The sequence below is a fragment of the Canis lupus genome, chromosome 29 (assembly GCF_048164855.1).
Source record: "Canis lupus baileyi chromosome 29, mCanLup2.hap1, whole genome shotgun sequence".
NCBI lineage: Eukaryota > Metazoa > Chordata > Mammalia > Carnivora > Canidae > Canis > Canis lupus.
The window spans coordinates 5,989,574-6,010,733 of record NC_132866.1 but is presented as its reverse complement, the minus strand read 5'-3'; the positions used below and the strand labels follow the sequence as shown (position 1 = coordinate 6,010,733).

Below are 21,160 nucleotides of genomic sequence, written 5' to 3'. Positions count from 1 at the left end.
ATTACTGACTACGAATGCCTTGTACGCTCAAGGACTTAGGAACATTTTTGCTAGGATGCAGAATTTATCATAATTGTGGCCCAAACGTAGCAATCTTTAAACTGTAAACCACAAGTACGTGTCAACTTGAGAGGAAAAGGATGCCGGAGGCCAAAGGAGGATTAGGCAGTTAAGTACAATCCCTCAAACTTAATACATATATGGTGTGAAAGGAGCAAAAAGACCCAGCTCCAGAATGGAGGGGCCAGGTTTTCTCTAGCTCGACCAGAACAGGAACTTAGGAACATAAGCAACCACCAACACAAACAAAAACACATTTGGCTGGCTCTGACCTGCCACGCAGCCATGGTTGTCAGCAGATCCTGAAAGCTTTTTCCAAGTCATGTGAGCATCCACCACGTACCCCCCAGCCCGGTGCTCAGGGTGGACTGTGACCCCAAACACAGCAGACCTGACCTCTGTGCCCTGAGAACATGATCTCATGACTCATTCTTTAATCGTTCACTCCACAACTAGCCTGAAGAACTTTTCCCAAAACAACTTTTTTTTTTTTTTAAAGATTTTATTTATTCATGAGAGACACAGGCAGAGGGACAAGCAGGCTCCCTGCATGGAGCCTGATGTGGGATTTGATCCCAGAACTCCAGAATCACACCCTGGGCTGAAGGCAGGCACTAAACTGCTGAGCCACCCAGGGGTCCCCCAAAACAACCCCTTAATTTACAGTTTGGAGCTGATTCTACATGTTCCTCGTCTCTCCAGGAGCACAAACCCCATCACATCATCATCATGGTCTCTTCTAGTTGAGCTGGAGACCCGTTTGCAGTGCAAGGGTGCATGAGGTCACAGTTGGGATGGACTGTGCTCAAATTTCTGACCAAAACTTCTAGGGCTATCTTCAAAAAATATCTTTTATGTTTCTCACAGTTAGGCCCAGGACTAAAAACTCTCAATCAGCATGTACAGAATTTAGGTGCCAGCAGGAAGGCAGTGCTGTTGGGATTGGCCCAGTCTCCAGCAGCCCGGCAGGATAGAGGAGCAGCTGAAGGAGGCCGTCCCACTGCAGTGCTTCTTGCCTGCAGGTCAAGGGGTAATGAGCATAAATATTAAGAGCAGTTAGCAGTGGTCAGCAAGCCCCTGCTATGGGCCAGGAGCTCCGTGGGCATTCTTACTCATACCCTTGTGAGTCGGATTATGTTGTTTCTATTTTGCAAATGAGGATACTGAGGCTCGAAGAGGTTATGTGCCTTAGCACAGTCCTTTCAGGTTTCAAAACACAGCTCTCTGACCTGACATCCCAAGTTCTGCTTCCACAGCAGAGGCTTCTAGGAGCGGCTTCCAGAAGTTACTCCCAGGACAGGGGGCCTAGGGCAGTCTCAGGCAGGACCTGGCACAAATGGCTGAGCCAGGAGAATTAGCATCAATGGATGGACATCCGTCCAGAGACCTTGGGCTCCCTGGGGTCAGGTAAAGGCAGAAGCAAAACCCAGGCTCCTGCACGTTACTCCAAGTACACCTTCAAGCACCTGCTTGGGGGTCTCTGGTGTAATGGAAAGCAGAGGCCAGGTGTTGGGATTTTTCCGGCACATCTGAGGTCAAGCACGGGCCAGAATGCACCCCCTGGGGGAGGCTGTGAGCCGGTTCTGGCCCCAAGCAGTGGGCAAGGAGGGGGTCTTCCACCCGGGAAGCAGCGTGACCCTGCTGGAAGACTCCCCTGAGTTGGGGGGGGGCGGAAGTGGGTCCCAAGTCCGCATTCTGCTCACCTTCGGGTGCATCGGGCATGACTCGGAGAACGCCGGCTCACACCACAGGACGAGACCCACAGTGGCCGGAAGGGATTCCCCATGTCAACTCCAGGAATGGAAAGTGACTGCATTCGGGCCAAGCGCTGACCCAGTGAGCCCACCAGATGGGCCGCAGAAGGCGAGGGAAAGCACCAGACCAGGGGCAAATGATCAAAAACGTCCTTAGTAGGACATTTCCATTGTTAATAGCAAACACCTGGGATTCAGAATGAAGCCATCTGCGGCACATTATAATTCATGTTTTTACATGTGACCTCTGACCTCTGCTCCTCCTCCCTGGAAACCAATTAAAGCACAAATGTAATTTCCGAGAATTTTTAATAAAGAGAGATAGCAACTGAGCTCTGGTCGGTACACGGGAGGTCTCTAGACGTTACCAGAAATTAGGCCCCTCACTTCTGTGTGCTGAAGGCTGTTCCCTCCTGAGCCCAGTCTTGAAGGGCAGGGGGCTCAGACCATCAGAGGCTGTGTCTTAGATGAGTTTCTCAGCTTCATTACAAAAAAAAAATAAATAAATAAAATAAAATAAAAATGCCCCTGTCTGCCTGGGGCGCATCAGGGACCGGGCTCTGGCGCCTACAAACAGATCCAGAGGTTAGTAAGGGGACAGTTTGCAGACAGACCTGCACAGATGACGCCAGTTGCTACTGCTGGCTCTGTGAGTGTGTAACAGGGAAGACACTTGTAATCAAACATGATAAAAAAAAAAAGAAGTAATGCTAGGTACCTCCAAGCTACACAGCCGGGCCTGAAGTTTGCATGAGTCCCGTTCTTGCCTCATGGAGCTCCTGACTCTGGGGTTGCCATCAGGCAACACAGAACTCGAGAGTGATGAAGGGCTGACCCCTGGCTGCACCCCCAGCCCACACCCCTGCACCCAACGATTGGGAACCACAGGCTCCTCTGCTCAGAGACGCGTGGGGAGGCGTGGAGGAACGGGCCGGGAACCAGAAGCCGTGGGCTGACATCTAGAGTCTGACTCTGACCAGCTGTGGGGCTGCTAGGCTTCCTAAGCCTCAGTTTCCTCCTCTGGAAAACAGAGGTATTTTCCCTTTTCTCTTGGGCACAATTAAATGGGAAAGGAGATATGAAAGTTCTTTGCAGACTGGAAGGTGGTCTGAGAAGTGTACGGGGCCTTACTCTTACCACTACTTTCAGACTTTTGATCCCTCTCCTCCCACTTCAGCTAAATTAAGCAAAGGCTTTCAGGAGAAGCCACTTTGGGCAGGACTCCACTGTTTGAAAGCAAATTGCTCCTGTCACACTGATTTCCAGGTATGTGTGAAAGAGCAATGGACTCAGCCACCTATTTACCTCCCATTTCCCTGGGGGTTCTCAGCTCTTATCATAAAAGACAATGGCCTCAGAATCTTCTCTCCAGAGGTTCAGCCATCACACAAAAGAAGAAAGATGGCCTCGCTCTGCATACATCTGATTGTGCTGTGCTCACCTCAATCTATCTGTCCATTATTCCAACCACCATTATCTGTTCATCCACTGACCCATCCTTTCTTTCTTCCATCCATCCATCCATCCATCCATCCATCCATCCATCCATCCTTCCACTCACCATTATCCATTCATCCACCTTTTCTTCCTTCCACCCCTCCATCCCTCCCTCCATCCATCCATCATTCCAGTCACCATTATGCATTCATTCGCCAACTCATCCCTCTAGCCATCCATTCCTTCATTCAAGAAGTACTCATTGCACTTTGCTATGTGCCAGGTACTGTGTTAGGTGCTGGGGATTTAGCAAGAACAAAACACACAGAATTTCCGACCTAGAGGGATTGAAGTGGGATCTGCTGGATATTGTTGGTTGCAGAGAGGCCTAAGTTTCCCCTTGACCTCACATTGTAGCCTCCGTGCCATATGTCCTGGGGAGAGGAGGAAGCCTTGGGGGTGTGTGTGTGTGTGTGTGATGGGGAGGGAAGCATTGGCTGAATTTCAGCTATAATGTTTTCACACATGTTCTACCACAAATAAAATGCTGGATTAACGAGCAATGACAGGAAATAATTCTCTGCTGTTGTAACACAAGTTGAAGGAAGTTTGCAAAACTAAATGGTTTAAAATTGGGGCAGCTTGCCTCCCAGAAGTTGTCCAGGGACACCGCTGTTTGCCGAGAGGGCTTCAGTCCCCACAGGAAACCCAAACAAGGCTGGGGTCAGGTCCATGTGGCAAATACACCGGGAGGCTGAATTGCACAGCTCCCCACGACTCATCCTCAGCCTTGATGCGCGGAGCCTGGCTATGGGGAGCTCCCTTGAAGCCTGCAGCTGGAAGCATGGTTTTCTCTGACCATCACCCCAGGAGAGATCCCCTTCTCCTCTTTCTGAGGTTTGGCTGCTGCAAATTTTTATTTGGGGTAATAGGAAGGTGGAAAGGCAGAGGCCTGGCACCTGGCAACTCAGCCTTGTGTCCTGGAGCTTCCCGTTGAGTAGCTTGGAAAATGCTGGCAGTTCATTTAACTTTCTGAGCCCCAGATCTCTTATCTTTAAAATAGGCATAGTCAGACCCACCTCACACGGTTTACTGACGAACTAGGACATTGTAATGCAATCCTCTAGGGTCAAAGTCAAGTTTTCCTATGTGCATTACCCCCCTCCCCCCAAACTGGATATTTAAGAAGCAGTGGCCATGCTGACCCATCTCCCCAGCTTGACCCTCTCTGTTTTCTGTTCAGCATAAGAAAGGAGGACGATTCAACTGTGACCTTGGGCAGTGACTTTTAGTTTCCGAGCTCTGCATTAATTGCAGACAAGCTCCTGTACTTCACAGTGAGCAATATCTAATTACACAGAGAGGGCAAGACCATCCTCCATGGTGGTGCATCCTCTTGAACTCTCTTCCAGAACCTCTCTTGCCAGTTCATTTCCCCTGGATGATAATGTCGGGATGTAGCCAACGAAATTACTCTGGCTGGATAATTAAACGGATTCTGAGCAGCAATGTTTTAATGTTACCAGAGTTCCTCATTTTGTTCCCTCCTTGAAGGGAGATTTCCACTCCCCGCCCCCCTACTCTGAGGAATGAAGTGAAGCCTTTCTTAAACCTTTTGTTGAGAAAAAAAAAAATCACCTTTAAATTAAGAGATAATATGGGAAAGCGATTTCCCACAATCCTGTTCTTATAAAATCCTCTATGATAAATGTATTTCATGATCTCAGTTCCTCAGAGTTCAAAGGGGGGAGGGCATGAGTTTTACTTATGTGTATTTTGCACTGTCTTCAAGGATGCAAGTTCTACAAAGAGTGTGGACTTCCCTAGTACATCAGATTTCTATCAATTCCTAACCATGTCCCAAAGCCCAGGGAATCTTCCATTGAACCGTTCACTTTAGTTCCTTGAAACACAATTTCAGAGAGAGGGCTCCTCAAACAGACATCCAGCTTTCCGGTAATGGGAGCTAACCCATTACCTAACCTCACTCAGTTCCTCAGTTCAGGCTGGCCCCACTTCTAGCTCATTTTCCCTGCCCGCCACCCCTTCCAACTTTTGGCTCCTCGTTCGCGATGAATTGTCGTTGTCGTTGTTTTTAAGCGTGAAATGGTACTATGGTTAGGTCCAAAAAATGTCTCCTAACCTTGCAGAGGCATACACTTCGAGGGGAGACGCTATGACATCCAGGGCCTTGTCGATAGACTAGGCTGCAGAGAGCTGCATGGCCCCCCAATACCTCCCGGGTCGGAGTCCTGAGGTTCCTACATGTCATCAGCAGTTTACTTGGCTGTTGCTCCACCACAGTGTGAGTTCCCAGAACCTTCTTGCCTTCTGTGTGTGTGTGTGTGTGTGTGCCCCCACCCTGCTCCCTGGGACCTGGCACATTGGGGCACAGCGACTGCTCGCTGAGTAAACGAGTGGCTTCGCCACAGTTGGTTGCCTGACCCGATTTCCTGCAGCGGGCCGGTCCTGAGTCAGAGGCAGGCCTGATGTCTTCCTGGTTTTCATCAGGGAAGGTTGGACCTGGGTGGAGGCCATCCAGATGTGCTCCACATCCAGAGTGCTGTGTAGCCAGTAGGTATGCAACGACTGTTTCCTGAACTGAATTAAATGGAACTGAATGAGCCAATTAAACAAACTTCTGAGGACGCAGAATGGCAGTGCTTTCTGCTTAAACACGGTTATTTGATCCCGTTGTAAAGGTTATTCCTGAAACGTCCAACCTCAGCTAAACGTAAATTATTTACACCACTGGAGAGCAAGGGGTCACCCTCATTTGATTTCCCAGCCGACGTTATCCTCGGCGCGCAACACGCTGCTCTCCGCTGGCAGCCAGGGAGCACATTCTTTGCTCAGGAGCCGCTTGCCAGTCTGGACTGAACAAAACCCAAACAGCTCCAAACCCCTAATCCGAGCATCAGCATGAAAACTATGCAGTGATTCCTTTCAGATACACACATACACGTGTATACACACACACACACACACACACACACAGTGTGAAAGGGGTCTTCCACGGCATTTTGAAGTTGAGTCCTTGAAGGCTGCTCATTGTAGGAAAAGCAAAGTGAAATCCTAAGCAGAACAGCAGTTTGTACATCAAGTATGCAAGCTGGGAGAGGCGAGAGTGTGGGGTGTGTGTGTGAGGCACCACCTAGTGCGCTGATGCAGGACCCTTCTCATTGCATTCCAAATGCCTATTAATTACATGAAAATAAAACTAGAATTTATAGCCTATCGCTTTGACTTATTATTATTATTTTTTACAAGAAGCACACCCTGCCTTTTTAAAGTAGACACAAAGCCCTTAATTTGGGAAGCTATAATAGCTCAGATGCTGGTGATCTTAGAAGTGAAGGAATCTGAAAAGGTAAGTCAGATCATATTACTGCCCTGCCTAAAACCCTCTGACGACTTCTCACTGCTCTGGGGACAAAACCACGTTCCTACCTGGTGGACTAGGCTTTGCTTGCTCTGGCTCCCCTCCACCCCCTTTCTCTCCGGCAGCACCAGCTCCCTGTGCCGCCAGGCCTGGCCCCATCCTGACCCAGCCCCGACAAACCCTGGCCTCAGGTCAGCACAGCCACGTCCCCTCTGCCCAAGCGCACGGCCTCCCCGCATCCCTGCAGCCTCTCCATCCCGCTCTCCCTTCCGGTCTCCACCTAGACGTCACCTCCAGGACAGCTCTTCCCTGAGCCCCTAACTAAAGTGGGGGCCCTAGCCCATGTGTTTCCTTTCCACCCTCTTCCCTTCAAAGCACTCCTCTTCACCTGCGATTTTCAGTTTATTGTTTTTCAAATCTATCTTCCCCAAGAGAGTGCAAGTCCCACGAGGCAAGAAGAGTGTCTGCCCCGTTCATGGCTGTCACCCCAACGTCCATCAGAGCACATGAAACGTCGCAGCAGCCCGGTTAGCGTGTGTCCCACACTCACCCACGTTCCCCTCCACGAGAGGCTCCGACTCTTTCTAACACAAAACTTCCCGCACGAAATAAAGGAAGCTCTGAGTAATTTCTGAATGCCAATACTGCTTTTTTTTTTTTGGGTCCACTCTGGGAAGTGACATTTACAATTATGCTAAATATTCTTTTCCAAACGTGTTCAAACTGCTCATGTTTTTTTACTCCCATAAATGTGGCATTTATGTCCTCAACCCTTTCAGCCCAAAGGCTCCAAGAAGCTCATTAACGGGGGGACTCCATTGAGTTTAAACTCCCACACGAATCCCCAGATACTGCTTTTGCCAAAGAGTAATTTCCAAGGCAGGTCTTAATGTTAACTATCCAAAGACATAAAACACATGCTCGCACACACTCCAGGCCTTGCGGTAATTAATGGTACGACCTGTAAGGAACCCCCTCCGACCATTCCTGTAAGCTTCAGCTGAAGTCGTGACACCGCGTTTAACAGGCCTGCACACTAGCTCGGTTCTCCCGGGGCTCTGAGTCCCATTTGTCAATGATGGCAGTTGGGGAATGTTTCGGAGCTAGGATTCTGGAATGTCTTGATAAAGAATAAACAAGGTAATACTGAACCATCTGCAATGCTTGGTTCTTTTTGATTCAGGGAGACCTGAATATCATGACAGCAGTCACGGATTCATCTCTTTCTGAGTCACCTTTGAGGTTAAGACTTGAAGGACATCTTGAACGTCTGCTGCTCATGCCTGAATCAGTCGTAGAGAGGAAGTAGGGAGGAAGGTTGGTGTTTGGTCATGGGCCAGGTTACAACGAGCCATTCACACAGAGACTGTGGGTGCATTGCTGAATGACTGCTATGTGGCCCTGGAAGTGTTTTCCAGCATATTCGAGCAGGGATCCTGGAAGAGGCCCTCAACAATGTAGGCCGCGTGAGCTAAATAATAACAGTCATCCTGCTGCTGTGTATTTGTGGAGTGATTTACAATTTACAAAGACATGTGATCTCATTTAATCCACTCTGCTGCTCTCGAGGGGGGACCTTATGGGGTAAGAGAGCGACCATGTTGGGATAACGCTGCAGATGAAAAGCCGCCTGGAAGTTCTACAATGGGTGATGGATGGCGGAGGGTGGCTGGGCGGCCTGACCTCCCCCTCACTGTGGGCTTTTGGGATTAATTCACCCACTTGCTTAGGAAGTTTCTTTCCATCTGAGAAAATTAAAAACACCACTCTCTGGACAGGAATGTGGGATCATAAATGAGAACCAAATAGAAAAGATTTACACAAAAGAACAAGCTCAGCAAAAGAGAAAACTTAGAAATTGCTAATAAGGTATAAATCAAGGAAAGGCTATTAGCAAACCCCCGGTAAGGGAAAAACAAAACAAAACAGAAAAACCCCAAAAAACCTTTGAAATGATTTGCTGAGCTCTTAACAATATCACTTCTACTTATGATTTTCAAATATCTCCAGGGTAATTTGGCTTATATCCTTAAACACTGCCATGAAGACTTCCCAATTTGAAAGGCTTCACACAAAATTATGGGGAGTATCAGAAAGTAGGTCTTGCTATTGTGCCCCCAGAATCACATAATTCTTAGAGCTGTAGGGTCTTCCTAATAATCTGTGCATTCCTCACAACAATAAGCACAGGAGTCAAAAAATTTTGTTTACTATGTGAACAAATAAGTAGGAAGGATGGGTGGATGTGTAGATGATCTGATGAAAAGATGGATGGATGGATGGATGGATGGATGGATGGATGGATGGATGAGTGGAACAAACAATGAATAAATAGATGGAGAGGTGGAGAGAATGAATATGAATAGATGGATGGACAGATGGATGGACAGATGGATGGAAGGAGGGAAGGTAAAAGACTAACTCACTCATTTTCTTGATGAAGAAGAGTTGACTAGAGAGGTTACTCCTTCGTCTGCATTACCCAAAACCACTGGTATTAGAATAGGGGCTCCCAGGTCTCTTCAGTCCTACCCTAGGGTTCCCAGTCTAGATTTACCTCTCTCCCGTTTGCCAATTTTATCAAGAGTTCCAAGACATAAACAATATTAGTCATCAGGAACCACTTCCAGAGGTATGTAGGCTGGTGTGTTTGTGTCTATTTGATAATCAGGGAAATTAAGCAAACAGTGAATTTTCTGTAGCCACTTTGAGTTCATCAGGAACGAGAAGGCATGAAAACCACTCAGGTGTGTGTTCACTTCCTACCAACCCCATTGTCTGAGATCCACACAGCATGTTGGCCAGTGACGCTGGGCTCTGTCTGGGTTGGTAGGATATTGGAAAAAGAAGGCACCTACAGGCCCCTGGCTCAACCTTACACCCTAAGAAGGAATTCTTTCCCTCAAATACCCCCAAGTAGTTATCTTGCCTCTGTCTGGACAGTTTAAATGACAAGGAGCACACACTTGCCTCCCTTTGGGGAACTCCCTGGTTAGTATCTAGGGTTTTATAACATTTCACTTCCTGTTGGTGTTGGCCTAAGATACTCTCACTTGGGGCTCAGGTTCTTGGCTTCAGTTATCATAGATTCAGAGAAAATCCCTCTACTAGGTCTTGATAACTCTCTTGAACTGTGCTTAAGATAGAACCAGGGGCAGAAAAGAGGCACTCCGAAGGTTCTGTGCTAACAGACCAAGTGGCGATAAAGAGAAACAGTCACTTGCTAATAAGGTAACAACGAGGTGCCTCACCAATACCTCTCAGGCATGACAACATCCATGACATGAGCTGTGCTGTTCTGCTCAGTCTTTGTTTCAGGGGCAATGTGATGCCCTAGGAGCCGTTTGAGAGAAGACCCCGAAAGCTATTGCTTGCAAAAGCATAACTGCCTTCTGTAACAATCCATCCCTTTACATCTCTAGCAGGTGTCCCCCCCCTGCCACCAGAACTGGCCCCTTGTCAGCACGTCTTCATAGAGGCCAATCTTTGGGCTGCCAGCCAGTGCTTGCTCCCTGCTCCAGCATTTCCTTCCAGCAAACCTAGAGAGCAGCCCTCACCTGGGAAGTGCCATGAAGATAAGTGTTGGGAAGGTTCTCAGGTATAAAAAGGAAGACTAACAAGTGTGCGTTCTGCTTTCCTAATGAAAATCTCCCATTAGCACGGTGCTCTGGTTTGGGACAGGCCCTTGGGGGCATCAGGATCTCATCAGAATCTGTACTCAATCACCTCATGTGGCATCTCTTTCCACCTCATTTGAATGCTCCCTTAATGAAACTGTCTTCCTTCTCCCCTGGGGAACCAAGTCTAGAGTCTCAGTAAAGGCATTCCATAAGGAAGGACAGTGTGACTTATTGAAACAGAAAAGTCCCTTCATTTAAACCTCTCAGATCTGATAGAGTGATTTATCAGAGGTACGAATGCTCTGGACTCCACATATTGACGCACTTGAGATATACCTACGGGTCAGCCCCGAGGGAAGCAGCACTCCCCAACCAGCATCCTCTGAAGGCCATGCAGCCCATCGAACCCTGCCCTCTTTGCCCAGTGAGTTTTCCCGGCCCTGGCCTGGTGGGGGCACTGGAGCTGTAGGCTCAAATAGAAAACAGGTGCTCAGATTGTAGGATGATTTGCAATTTCGAAACAAAGACAGTGTCCACCGCTCCCCTCACCACTTCTCAGGGAAGAGGGTCAGTCCTCATGCCCTGTGGCACTGCAGTCTGGTTCCCCATGACCCACCTTTTGGACCAGTGCAGTCCACTTTTGCTACTTCCTTCTGGAAGTTTCCATGGGTGTTCTGGCCAGAAAACCAGGGAGATTTCTGCTTAGCAGTTTCCCAGTATGCAATTCAACCTGAGGCAACTCTCAAAGTGGCTGGGATTGTTGATACTTGCCCGGTTGAAGGGTTCATGATGCAGCCTCCTTTGTCGGCAGCTACGCTGCAGCCACAGCCTCTCTCCAGTGTGTCATGGTTCATCCCAAAGTTGTGGCCCAGCTCATGTGCCAGGGTCACGGCTGCACCAAGGGGACTGTCTGAATGGTCCTCAAAGCAAACACAAGAGCACAATGTATAGTTTACATCTCTTTGGCTTGTCCTCGGTCTACCTTTCTCCCCCACCATTGAGTTTTGGTTAACATTTGACTGAATCCAATCCCCTATAAGGAATAAATATAGAGCCCTATTATTTAGTTCAGACTTCAATAAAAGATGTGACTTATTTTATTAAGCCTGTTCAGGGTTCCTTCTGCAGAGGAATGCATACTTCATCAACACATGTAGCACTCCTTATGTCTTTGCGTGAAACGCTCAAAGCAATCATCTCCATTCTGTTTCCTGCAGTCTCTTACAAAACATCTTTCTTGGGGCGTCTGGGTGGCTCAAAAAAAAAGTGTCATTTTATCCTTGATTGAGATGAGGCTGATGAACAGTTAGTAGGGGGAAGCATACTTCGTGACATTCTAAATAAGACCTGAGCAGGCGCTACTGAGCATGCCCCTCCTGTCACCTTGGGAGAGAAGGATACTTGGAAAATTCACAATAATTCACAAAAAAAACTAGCCACATTGAGTAATCTGTTTGAAGACGACTGAATGAAGATCGTAATCCGGTTAGTCCTCACTCTTGCTGGCTCCTTGTTTCGTCAGGTAGATTTTGGAGATGGGTAGAAGCACCCTGACTCTCTGTTGCTGCTGGGGGTTTGCTCAACCCTTTGATGGGTTTTGGAAGGCGGTCTCTCCATTCGGCGAGCATTGCGTGGCCACCCCTAACTTAAGTGTGTGGATGGTTTGGCTAAAGAAATATTAGAAATTACTGTTACAATATTATTACTAAATTATTAAATACTAATTATTAAACTATTGTTACTTAACTTTAACAAACTAAAATTGGTTAATTACTAAAGGTGATTTGCAGAAATTGTGCCCATCTATGTTCTTTTTTTTTTTTTTTTTCTTTTTGGTTTCAGGGGTAGAACTTAGTGACTCATCACTTACATGTAACACCCAGTGCTCATTACATTAAGTGCCCTCCTTAATGCCCATCACCTGCTTAGTTTTCCCCCCCACCTACCTCCCTTCTGGCAACCCTCTGTTTCCTATAGTTGAGACTCTCTGTTTTTAACTTATTTTATTTTTCCTTCCTTTCTCCTTTGTTCATCTGCTTTATTTCTTAAATCTCACATATGAGTGAAATCACATGGTATTTGCCTTTCTCTGACTTATTTCACTTAGTATAATACACTCTAGTTCCATCTATATCATTGCAAATGACAAGATTTCGTTCTTTTTGATGGCTGAGTAATATGCCACTGTATATGCACACCCCTTCTTCTTTACCCACTCATCAGTTGATGGACATTTGGGCTCTTTCTTTTCCAACTATCTGTTGATAGTTCTGCTGTAAACATTGGGGTGCATATGCCCTTTGAATCACTATTTTTGCATCCTTTGGATAAGTACCTAGCAGTGAATTGCTGGTCATAGGGTAGTTCTATTTTTAACTTTTTGAGAAACCTCCATACTGTTTTCAGAGTGAACTATACCAGTTTGCATTCTCACCCATAGTATAAGAGGGCTCCCCTTTCCCTGCATCCTAGCCAACATCTGTTGTTTCCTGTGTTGTTAATTTTAGCCATTCTGACAGGTGTGAGGAGGTATCTCATTGTGCTTTTGATTTGTATTTTCCTGATGAGTGATGCTGAGCATTTTTCTTCATGTGTCTATTAGCTATCTCTATGTCTTCTTTGGAGAAATGTCTGTTCAATGTCTGCTGACTAAATTATTTATTTTGGGGGCATTGAGTTTGATAAGTTCTTAATAGATTTTGGATAGTAGCTCTTTATTTGATATGTTATTTGCAAATGTCTAGGTTGTCTTTTGTTGAGTGTTTCCTTCACTGTGCAGAATCTTTTTTATCTTGATGAAGTTCCAATAGTTCATTTTTGCTTTTGTTTCCCTTGACTCTGGAGACGTGTCAAGTAAGAAACTGCTATGGCTGAGGTCAAAGAGGTTGCTGCCTGTATTCTTCTCTAGGATTTTGATGGTTTCCTACCTCACATTTAGGTCTTTCATCCATCTTAAGTTTATTTTTGTGTATGGTATAAGAAAGTGGTCCAGTTTCATTCTTCTGCATGTGGCTGTCCAGTTTTCCCAACACCATTTGTTGAAAAGACTATCTTTTTTTTCCGTTGGATATTCTTTCCTGCTTTGTCAAAGAGTTGTGGCCATTGGTCGTATTTCTGAAAAGGCCTGTCCACCACAGAACAATGAAGGTATCTTATTCGTATCTTATTCAAATGTTGCTCTCTGTTACCCAGGAAAGAGATAAGAAGTTTTCCAAGAAACTTTCAGGAAACAGTGACACTAGGTTTTGGAGAAAGCATCGTTCCTAACATAGATAATCTTTGTGGGGCCCCTTATAAAGCTATGTTCATAAAAGGCCATATAGGTTGTTGCTTGTTACAGCTGAGCTGCCTCTCTCCCTAGCCCTGAGTCTCAGAAGAGAACAGCACATCAAGGGACCAAGTTATTCTTAGAATAGATGAAATTCCTAATAAATTACTTTGTTTAGATTTTATAGTTTCCTGTTGTAGGAAGCTTCACAAACATGTTTCAGGAAATCAATTCTCAAGAATAACACAGGTTGGCAAAGAGAATGTAGCCAACCTAAGAATGTGGAGGGCTGAATTTAGCATGCTTTGGCACAAAATTCAAGGACTTCATCCTTTCAAAATTATTTTTTATTTGATTTTTTTGTATCACTGAATATCTTAGGTTTGTTTTTAACTGCCAAATTGTTTTACATTCCTTCATGGATAGGTGATTATGAACAGAATGTCTCTCAAGAGACTCTGACAAACAGTTTATATTTGTAATAAGAAAAAAACAACACCCTACTTCTTTATTTATGGCATTATCCCCAAACCAAGGCTGTTCTGGTCCAGTTAAGATACAAGGGGATGGCTTTACATTTCTAAATCAAAGATTTGCTCTATCTTAGAAAAAAAGAGAACTGTAGCAGAACGCATCTTTTCAATTTGATTGGGATTCCTGCTTCCTTGGCTACAAGATTTCCTTCCTCATAGACTTGTGATTCCTTGAATGGGGCTGGTCACATGGAACACCCATGAATTTAATTTTAGAGACATAATAGGAGAAAGTTTGTCTAGAAGTTTTAGGTCTGATCAAGATATTGATCTCACTTATCTCATGAATTTTATAGTATTAAAGGGGCCGTAGATTTTTGTCCCCCTGATGCTTCTCTCATATGTGGAGTAGACAAAGGATGTGTCTAACCGCTGCCAAGTTGGTGAAACATATTTCCCGTTGATTAACTTTGGTCTTGACTTGATTACCATTGTAGTACACACATGTGCTTATACTTCCCACATTCATTTTCATCCATTAAAAAAATTAGGCTTTGCTGTGTGCTTTTAAAGAAGGAATCTTGATTAAGTGCTTGTATGGAAACAGAATGAGGGATACGAACTGAAGAAAGCCACTTAATATGATCAGAATGGTTATAAAAATGTTTAAACACTCCAAACAGCAGAACCTGCCATGCTTATGAAGAATTCAGTTTCAGCTCTAAAAAATATTTACACCCATTTTAAGTGGCAAAGTCAGTAGCAACTGACCATGGAACCGTGAAACAGAAAATTATTCCCTCTTAAAATTTTACAGGCTGCTCTGTAAAAATACAGTCGGGATCTGACTTGAAATTAACCTGGCACCAACAAAAACCAATCTTTCCAATGACTTCCATGGTGGGGATCACATAAAGGGCTTGTAGGTTCAAAGAAAACCAGAGGGCAGCTCATTCAAGCCAGAAATCCAGGGTGGGTGCAATCCTGCCAGACGGCCTCTCTAGCTTGCATGTTTGGTGCATGTTTATATGAATTACCAATACTTATCAGAAAAGAGGAAAACATTCGTTGTGTGTATTCATTACGAAGATTGGGTCGGGCCGTATGTGGAGGGAAAATAATAGTCAGCAGAATGTTACTCCTTCTGCTCCTTCATACAATGGAGTATTCAGAAATGTTCTGTTTGAAAAAAATGTGGAGGAAATCATGGTTTCTTAGAAGGGCAAGTTTCTATTTGTTTAATGGAGATGTCAGAGTGGTCTCTGAGAATACTCCCTGAAGGGCTGGTGCAAAGGGGACACTACATTTTCAGAGCAGGGATGGTGCCAGCATGAGGTGACATCTTTTCTTTAATTAACTGATGGAATGGAATAGGCGTCCCCCGTTGGGCAGTATATCAAAGCTATTTCTCTCTCAAATTCATAAGAAATAATCCCAAATATTCTTTCTGGCTTGTTCCCTTTTACAAACATATAGAGCCCATATATGACAAAATTATCCTCATAAAGCAATAAACCTAGGTATTGGCCTTCTAAGATTAATGTTATTATGAAGACAAGTTGGATATTGGCTAGGAGGTAGATCAAGCGTTTGCAGTGGTAAATAGTTAAGGACCTCAGACTTCTGGCTATTGGGCCCGGAGGCAGAAGCATCAGAAAATTATTCTGGTAGTAACGTTTGATGAGACCATAGCCCTCTGAGAAACAGAGTGATGAGGACAATCCCAGTGCCCTGGTTCATCCCAATGCCAGGGGGGAGTCTGGGATTGGAATGCTTTGACCAAATCCCAGCTGAAATTTTTTCTCCATAAAAAGGGCAGATGGGTTTTCACTGAGTTATTTTTATACACTCACCTTACCTGTGTATGACTTGAAGTAGTTTTTTTTTTAATAAACAGTCCCCAAAATATTATGGGATATATAAGACCATAAATAGAGCTAGATAAAGGTAGAATTACATCTAAGAAGCATGAAAGAAAATGGTCTAATTTTACAAAGTCCAATAAAAGTAGAGCTGCCCTGAGAAATCAAGGGAAATGGGAGGAACATTGCCATCAGCTCCTTGGTGCTTTTTTAAATTTTTTTTTAAATTTTTAAAGATTTATTTGAGAGAGAGAGAGAGAAAGTGAGCACATGAGTAGGGAGGATGGCAGGCAGAGGAAGAGGGAGAAGCAGACTCCTTGCTAAGCAGAGAGCCTGATGAGGGGCTCGATCCCAGGACCCTGGGATCACAATCTGAGCTGAAGGCAGATGGTTCACCAACTCAGCCACCCAGGCACCCTAGCTCCTTGGTGCTCTTGACTTACCATGACGATTCCTCCCGACTGCTCTGCAGTGCACATGCTCATGATTGGTGCCATGCCAATGGTCGTCCCTTGGAAATAAACCCCACTGGGAAATTAAACAAAAAACTGTCTTAAATTAATACAGAATGAGGACATTTCCTAACATTTGAAATTATTTTGGCCATTCCGGCATTCCAAAGAGAAGAGCAAGAGCAACATGCAAAAATGAAGAGCCACGTGAGGGTGTGTTTACAGGTGATTTGTATCCTCAGTTCCTTTAAATATATGTTTTGTATTTGTGGTCCCACAATCTTCTCAGATTTTTGTTTGCAAGACTCAGACCATGACCAGTCATGACCTTTGTACCTATACGTTGTATCCTGCCTATTTCCTATGGATCAGAGGGAGCTGTTCCTTTGAAACAACATCTGCTGATGGAAGTGCTGAGAAGAGTCACAGAGAATCACTGGTAACTAAATGAAATGCATGCAGTGGTTTACTAGACTTTATTTTGTAGCTGAGTTTTGCTTCCTGTGTAACATTACCATTAGGCCAGAAACCCAAACTCTTCAAAGTATCTGTTAATGTACTGGCAAAAATGAAGTCGGCAGAAGAATGATTGATCCTCTGGAGCCAGTGTAGAATAAGCACTGACAAAGCCTCCATACCCTGGGAGGAAGGTTCCAGCAGGGGATGTTGTGGCTTAGGTGCAGGCTTTCCCTTATGTGAATTAACTCGATCAAGGAGTCTAATGATATGAAGCCTGTTTAATACAAGTGCTGTAAATCTGACCCTCATACATTAAAAATTAAACATTGTTCGTATTTGCTGAATCTTCTTTAAGGGAATCTCCTTTAAATGACTTACTTATGTTATCTTGGCCATGTACATACACAGAGTATCCACACACTGCTTGAAAAGTTATTTTGTCAGTGTTCAACTGGCAAAAGGGAGTAAGTATATATAAAACCTCATCTGTGTATGTATGTACGTATCCATCCATCCATCCATCCATCCATCCATCCATCCATCCTGTCATACTCATACGTACAGTAGTTGGGGTTACAGCTTTTATATTTACATCTATACAGACCATTTTAACAGATACAATTATATATGTATATAAATGATAAAGTTATATAAGAGGCTAATTTATTTCCAGATATTTAAGTTGGACAGACTCCTTTTGGGAAAAAAAAAAAAAACAAACTACTCTGATTCAAAATATTTGAAATGTATTTTTAGTAGTTCAGGATTAATCAATGCATAAAATATGAGGCAACCACAAATATCCAAGGCGGGAAAAAAAACAAACAACCCTGTGAAAATGGCCAAAGTAAATTATCAGGGAATGCCAACAGCCTTAGTTCATATGTAGGCATTTTTTAAAATGAGGATGGGGTAAGAATGGTTTTTAACTTTCTATAAAGTTCGAAGAAACTAGATATAATTTATTATATCTAATCGAATATAATCTACTCCTTACCAACGTAGATGATAAAATCTACTCCTTACCAATTTAGATTATGAAAATATTTTTTTCTTTTAAATATAAATGTGTCTGAATATCTTCCCAATATATTATGTTATGTTATAGCTGTGCTTTCTCTCATTTTATTATCTTCATGACAGTACTATTGTTGCCTTCTTCCTGCAGACTGGGGACTCTGGAGAGCAGGGAGGCCTATAGTGCTGGTCATTGTTATGTTCAAAGCACCTAAAACATACTTGCTTCCTGACTGGTGCTCAATGCACACTGATTGAAAGAATGCAGACTGCTGGGGTCCTCTGATCTAGAAAACCAGAGTCATAGCAAAACAGGAGGAGGAATGAACATTTCCTTTCTCCAGGCATCTGGAAATAATCATCCTAATGCATCATCCTCACATCTTGCATAAACATTTTTCACTAATAATGAAAGAAAATGAGTTTTTTTTAAAAAAAATAGTCTACTCAGGACAATTTTATATCAAGACAAAGACTAGAAAAATTTGCAAAAGGGAAAGCGTCCAGGTGATGGAAAAAGAAAATAGGACATCTCCTAGAGGGATAGGATTCCTAGGGGGTTCAAAGGGAGACTTTCCCAATAGACCCCCAATCTAGTCAAGGATGACACGTGCCCCACTGGTGTGAGCTGAGAAACACCCCTGTACAAGTCGGAGTGCTCTGTAGAGAGGTGCACAGCTCCGCAGACTGGGTGAAGCTAAGAGGAGAGAGGGCTGCTGAGGTCATTCTTTCTCTAAGCAAAGAAGAGACAACGAACGCTGTACCTGATTAGCTGGGCATTGTCATGCGATTTGCGAGGTAGAAGCTTCATCTTTCTCCAGTCCAGAAATTCATGGAGGCTTGTGAACGGGTCCTGACTTATAGAGCATTTGTCGATGTCATTCCACACCTCCACACCCACCAGCACTATCCGAATGTTCAGTGGTCTGTAAAACTGATGAAGACAGGCACCCTCTGGGGGTTCACAGTCATGACAACTTAAAATGCAGAGTAGAACATATGTGCATGTTTGGAACATCACTGACATGGGTGAGAAAAATATCTCTGTGCTCCCCTGTCCCTGCGGCATTAGAATTGGAGAAGTATTTGCGGTGTCTGATGCAAAGTGATGTGCTAACTGGGTTTCCAATGTTGTTGACCAGTTAGATGCCAAAGTTAATAGGCTTTTTGATGTCTGACCTTATTTTGTATGGAAGCACACATTTCACACGGTTTGCTGGTGATTTAAAATGTGCATATAGATGTGTATTGTCGCTAAAGGAGTTAAGACTGCCAGTTAATAACTATTGCGGGAGAAACAATGAAGGAATTAGGATCTTTCAGACACTCTGCCAAGGACAATAATTTGTTCCTTCTAAGCAAAATGTCCTACCTATGAGTTACTGAAAATGAATCTGTATTAATTTTTCAGCAAAGACTCAGACTTGGCTGACACTATCACATTCGGTCACTTATAATCAACCTAGAAGGCTTTAATTAGATGAACACTTCGGTATCTTCCAGAATACTAAAGGCATCCACAGAGCCCTCCTGGAGCTTCAATGACCATCCTCCTCACAGCCAGAAGCTAGCCCATCAGCAGTGTCACAGGGAAGATCTTCTAACGGAAGCTCCTCTTTTGGAGGCTTGTGAAATAAAGCTTCAGGTGACACCACCAAAGCAGGTCTTCTCATTGCCATCTGTCTCCCGTCTTTATATACTCCTGACTTCAACCTACAGCCCTTTCTCCACGAGCATATCATCCTGGGTCAGAGGAAGGAAGAGCAACTCTTCTAATGGCTCAGGGATAGTTTTGTCCAGGACAAGATGACTGGTCAGGGCGGAGGGAAGAACTACCCATTGTCTCCAACTACCTTGCTGCCTCCCCATGTGGGTTTTGACAGGGAGATGGCTCTATGCTCAGGGCCCAGGGGGTGAGTACATGGGATCGCGGGGCTGGCTATAAAGTCCTCCAATGCCCATGAGGTGTGACGTGGTACATGATGGGAAAGTCCTCATTTTCTGATACTCCAGGTAGCCAAGGAGAAAGATGTGGCTGATGTGGCTGGTGGTAGCAGCCAGAGTCAAGCTCCAGATGTGAGCAGTCCCATTTATGCTACAAGCCTCTGGGACAATGAGTAACAAAAGTCACAGAAGCTCCACATTTGATGCTTGAACCCCATTCCACTGTGGTGAGCTACAGGGCAATAAAGTCCTCACGTTTGAGCATCTGACCCAAGGAAGCTCATCGCTTCCCCCACCAATCTCCCCGCAGTCATCTGGTGAGCATTAGGTTAGCACAAGACTATGATTGGAACATGAACTACATCACAGAACGTAAACTGGCTGCCATGGTCTGACTGGGATTCAAGCAGATAACAACTACGGGCATTACGTTAATAAGTTAATGAGACAATTCTATGACCAAAAATCTGCCCAACAGCTTGTTTTTAATCAAGAATTGCTTAGTCTGTGCTATGGACTTGCAAGCTCCCAGCCCAGGCTTCCTGGGCAGAATGAAGTTTCTGGACTCTTCTGGGACTCTGACTGCCTGTGTCTCAGTGCTGCCTTTTGACAGATCATATCTTCCTCGGTGTGAGGCACAAAGGTAAGGGTGGTCAGGAGGCAGAAATGTAGGTGGTCCAGAGCCAACGTCCACGCCAGCTCACTAAGCCATAACCTCAGAGCCAGATGCCCTGTGTGTGCTTCAGGGTGGTCATCTGTGAAGGGGACCCTGTGTGGGCTTCTGACAAGGGTTCTGTGGAAGGGGTAACTAAGGTCTGTAAAGGACTATTATTGTTGCTCACAGCTAGCTTTGGTGCTTGCCAACCAAGGAGCTTTTCATAGAATGACGGGTTATAATTTCCGTCTATTAGCTCTCTCAGGTCACATCTTTACAACAGACTCCACATGTCAGGATATAACACACGGTCCTTCCTCTCCAAATTGGTGCCACTGAGCAACTGTCATGCGTGCTACTCCTCCTAAGTCATCATACACCATCTCTGTCCTGCCCGTTGGGATCGCTCTTCCCTGGCTGCTGATAACAACAACGACAGCGAACACGCCGTGGGCATTTACTGCATCCTGGGCACAGTGCTGAGGACTTGCCATGCTGCAGCTCCAGTAGTCTGCACATCAGCTCAGTGAGCCAAGAACTAGCATTAATCCCCGTTGTATACTCAGGGACCCTGAGATACGGAGGGATCAGGCAAGGGATCAAGTCATGACTGGGTGGCTGGCGTGGGGACGCAGACAGACTGGCCCTGGCACCCAGGTCTTAAACCAGGAAGTAGTACAGCCACCCTTCCAAGGGTGTGAGTGCTCAGACTCCTTTCCAAGATGAACCACTGTGACCCCAGGCCCAGAGAGAAGCTGGCCGGGAGCCTGGCAGCCA

At 45.0% G+C, this 21,160-nt stretch overlaps 1 protein-coding gene across 1 annotated transcript in view; it reads right to left on the bottom strand.

Moving 5' to 3' along the window:
• ADAM12 (ADAM metallopeptidase domain 12) overlaps nt 1-21,160 on the bottom strand; it is a 329,912-nt gene that overhangs the window by 63,802 nt on the left and 244,950 nt on the right. Inside the window, exons 9-11 of the mRNA XM_072804906.1 lie at nt 18,549-18,718; nt 16,300-16,384; nt 11,025-11,173 (exon numbers count right to left, since the gene is read on the bottom strand). Coding sequence (XP_072661007.1) covers nt 11,025-11,173; nt 16,300-16,384; nt 18,549-18,718 — 404 coding nt within the window. The remainder of the gene's footprint in view (nt 1-11,024; nt 11,174-16,299; nt 16,385-18,548; nt 18,719-21,160) is intronic.